The 3,551-nt window shown below is 35.5% G+C and overlaps 1 protein-coding gene across 1 annotated transcript; it reads right to left on the reverse strand.

Moving 5' to 3' along the window:
- Positions 1-1,864: 1,864 nt before the first annotated feature.
- Positions 1,865-2,645, reverse strand: LOC108723091 (protein lethal(2)essential for life). Its single transcript, XM_018448581.1, has one exon. The coding sequence runs from the start codon at positions 2,489-2,491 to the stop codon at positions 1,880-1,882; it is 612 nt and encodes a 203-aa protein (XP_018304083.1). The 5' UTR covers positions 2,492-2,645; the 3' UTR covers positions 1,865-1,879.
- Between the last annotated feature and the right edge of the window lie 906 nt (positions 2,646-3,551).

Below are 3,551 nucleotides of genomic sequence, written 5' to 3' on the forward strand. Positions count from 1 at the left end.
ATTTATGTTAATAATAGCAAATTTATATCAATTGTCGATAATGTCAGCGTTCTTCGATTACTTCCGGGCCCTTGGGGCCCTTTTTATACCGCCGAAAATTTGCTCAGGGTTGACGGTCTTTAATAGTATCTCGTCAGTGACATGGCATACAAGACAGCAAGAAGACTAGAACTAAGGAGGATCAACTCGTGTGGTGGGGGTGAGTCAAAAAACGTCCGCGGCTATTCACACGATGTGCAGTGGCACACTATCGTCAAAGTTCGATTATCAGAGATAATAACTGCAGAGAAAAAAATTGTAATTTTTCGGCAATATATAGGATATTATAGCTTTACAAATATACATATTTATTTATAGAGCATTTATGTAATAAAATATCATGAATTTAATAATGTATTAGTCAAATATTTATGTTAATAATAGCAAATTTATATCAATTGTCGATAATATCAGCGTTCTTCGATTACTTCCGGGCCCTTGGGGCCCTTTTTATACCGCCGAAAATTTGCTCAGGGTTGACGGTCTTTAATAGTATCTCGTCAGTGACATGGCATACAAGACAGCAAGAAGACTAGAACTAAGGAGGATCAACTCGTGTGATGGAGGTGAGTCAAAAAACGTCCGCGGCTATTCACACGATGTGCAGTGGCACTGCGCATTGTGTGAAAGTTCAATATAAGAGCGACAAAGTGACGATTATAGAACGATGGAGCGACAACTATATAGAGCGACAGAGAGGACTAATGAAGCGCAAGAGTGGGGGAAGTTATCCGTCGCCACTTTTTGCCTCACCCCCACTACCGCTATTGGCACGAGTTGACTCTCCTGGTTCTAGTCTTCTTGCAAGAGAGCGTCGAGTTGTCATGAACCATGAAAGTACTAGGTGGTTATGTCTATCATATTTTTCGGTCCTAGTGGAACTCAAACTTGGGTTATCGGAAGCACCCTATAATACGTTCCTTAGATTTTTCTTTAAATTAATGACTCTATTTTACGTTGCACACATATTATATAATATATAATGTTATTGTATATTATATATGTATATTACTGTCGATAATTTAGATATATTTTTATCGACAGTGCTAAAAAAATGCATATTAATCGATTCTAAACCATCGGATGTAAATAGCAGTATTATACGAGTCTGTTCTAACCGTAATCCATGAGTTTCTCCAAGAGATGTCTCTATAATCTTTCCCCGACCGATAACTATTCCTATGCTTCATTACTGTTTGAATCAGCGAAACTATATTATTAGATTTATCACTCATGTTTTCAATGCAGAGATAATCCTAAACGAAAAAATCTATAGATTGAGAAATAAAGTAAATAATACATATATAAACAATTCACATATATAATATATATAATCGAACTTAATTATTGTGAATCATTTTCATTATAAAGAGATAACAAAAATAAATATAATAAAATATATATAGATGCTGTTTAAAACTTTACTTAAAATATCTTTAACTTCTAGCATTCAAAAATTACAATTTAACTTACACTTCTCTCGCTTGCTATAGTTATAATTAACTCACAATCCAATATAATCCTTTCTAAACTAATATATACTATAAGATTATAAGATTTTTACTAGGAAATACGCAGGATAGGAAAAAAGAACATGGAAAACACTCTATTAAGATTTATCGAGTTAATTTATTCGATTATTTTCATTACAAAAATAAAAATGAAAAAGAAATGCAAATATGAATGTTTTCGATCCTATATAAATATATCTGATATCACATAAAGAGAAAAAAAATAATACTCGAATATATTATATTATTATATGAATGTAAAACAGAAAAACAAGGTTTCACAGAAACAACATAAGATATATGATTAATTTGTATCTTTGACTCTACTTTTACTTCTTCTCATGAACCTTCTTCTGAGTCGTCTCCTGAGCCTTCTCCTGAGCTTTTTCCTGGATCGCCGACTTGCCAGTATACTCGATCTTGATCTTCCGTTCGTTTTGCGACTTCGGCTTATCCTTCCTAGGTGCGGTAATGCTCAGCATGCCATCTGATGACAAGCTCGACGACACCTGATCGATATCGCACTGTTCAGGTATCATGTATTTGCGCACAAATTGCCGTGAGATCCAACCGTGCTCGTCCTGCTTCTCCTCGTGTTTGGCCTCGACTATCACGAATTTATCCACGACCTTGATATTGATATCTTCCGGCTTAAACTGTTGCACGTCCAGCATCACTTGGAACTTGTCCTTGTTCGCCTTGACGGTCGATATGCCACCTTCTTCTCTGCTGCGTAATAGTTCGCCCCATGGTCGATTATAATACACCATTTGCCCTGGACGTAGACCAAGACGGGATCGTTGTTGCAGTGCGAAGCGCTCGAGGATGTTGGGGTGTGTCAATTGGTCCGGATGAATGCCCAGGCCAAAATTTTGGTCGAAAAGCTGGTGTGGATATTCCAGGTCCTCCCACCAGTTGGAGAATAGCAATGGCAGAGACATGCTTTCTTAATCTCAAGAAAGACTTGACAAAGAGACACGGAAAATCTCGAACGAAATTGGCTGACGAAACTAGGTTGAGTTAATTGGTAGCGAGCTGATTCGTTTTCTAGCAACGATTCGCACCGGTCAAACTTGCGTTTGCTTTTTGTCAACAGCCAGCTCGCGTCGCATGTTTTATAGCGTCTCGTAGAAAATTGCGGGCATGCGCATACGCGGCAAATGTGATATCGCGCAGCTTCGAGAACGTTTATGAACAGATTAGAAGTTAACGCACATAAATATAAGTACATTCGAGAACAAACTAGCAATTTCGCGATCGCACTACGCGTTTGCAGTTCTTTCTCAATACGTGGCCTGCGTTTTTTTTTCACTTGGAAGGCTAATACGTATTGTTATACGTACGTAGTTGTGAAGTGGAGTTTTAGAAGTAGTAAAATTTCAAATTCGAGTTTCGACGTTACAAAAGGTCTGTTTTCTGTGACTGAACTAGTATTACACTTTAGGAATTCAAAGTGAGATAGGTATATGTCTGATATTTGCGTGGCTGAATATAAATTTGAAATACTTTTATTTGTAAAACAGTATTTATAGGACAATTGCATTTTGTATTTTGTATTTCAAGGGAGCAAAAATATTTTATACTTTGTATTTCAGTATTAATAACGAAAAATTGCAAGTATTTTGCATTTTAAATATTTATATTAGCAAACAATGTTATTATTTGAATTACAAGATACAAAAAAACTTTCAATCTTTTGATTTTAAATACAAAATTTGTATTTTATACAAAATTTGTAAAATACTTTCATGTGTTCCACTGAAATACAAAATACAAAATACGCTTTTATTGCAAATAATATGTTTTAAATAAAAGTATTTTAAGGGGATCACACCACTTGTGACTTTCAAAAAATCGAATTTTTTTTTGCATTTTTTTGAAGTATAACTATCTAAAAATATGTCCTCAAAATTTGAAGTCGATCCGAATAAAATTGAATGAGATATTGGCTTTGAAAGAGAAGCGTGTGTTACGCAGACGACTGGCAACACTGCCGCCTGC

The sequence above is a fragment of the Mycetomoellerius zeteki genome, unplaced genomic scaffold, assembly GCF_001594055.1.
Source record: "Mycetomoellerius zeteki isolate Tzet28-1 unplaced genomic scaffold, Tzet1.0 scaffold223, whole genome shotgun sequence".
NCBI lineage: Eukaryota > Metazoa > Arthropoda > Insecta > Hymenoptera > Formicidae > Mycetomoellerius > Mycetomoellerius zeteki.

Coding starts and splice junctions, on each gene's coding strand:
- LOC108723091 (XM_018448581.1), bottom strand. CDS start 2,491: ATGTCTCTGCCATTGCTATTCTCCAACTGGTGGGAGGACCTGGAATAT.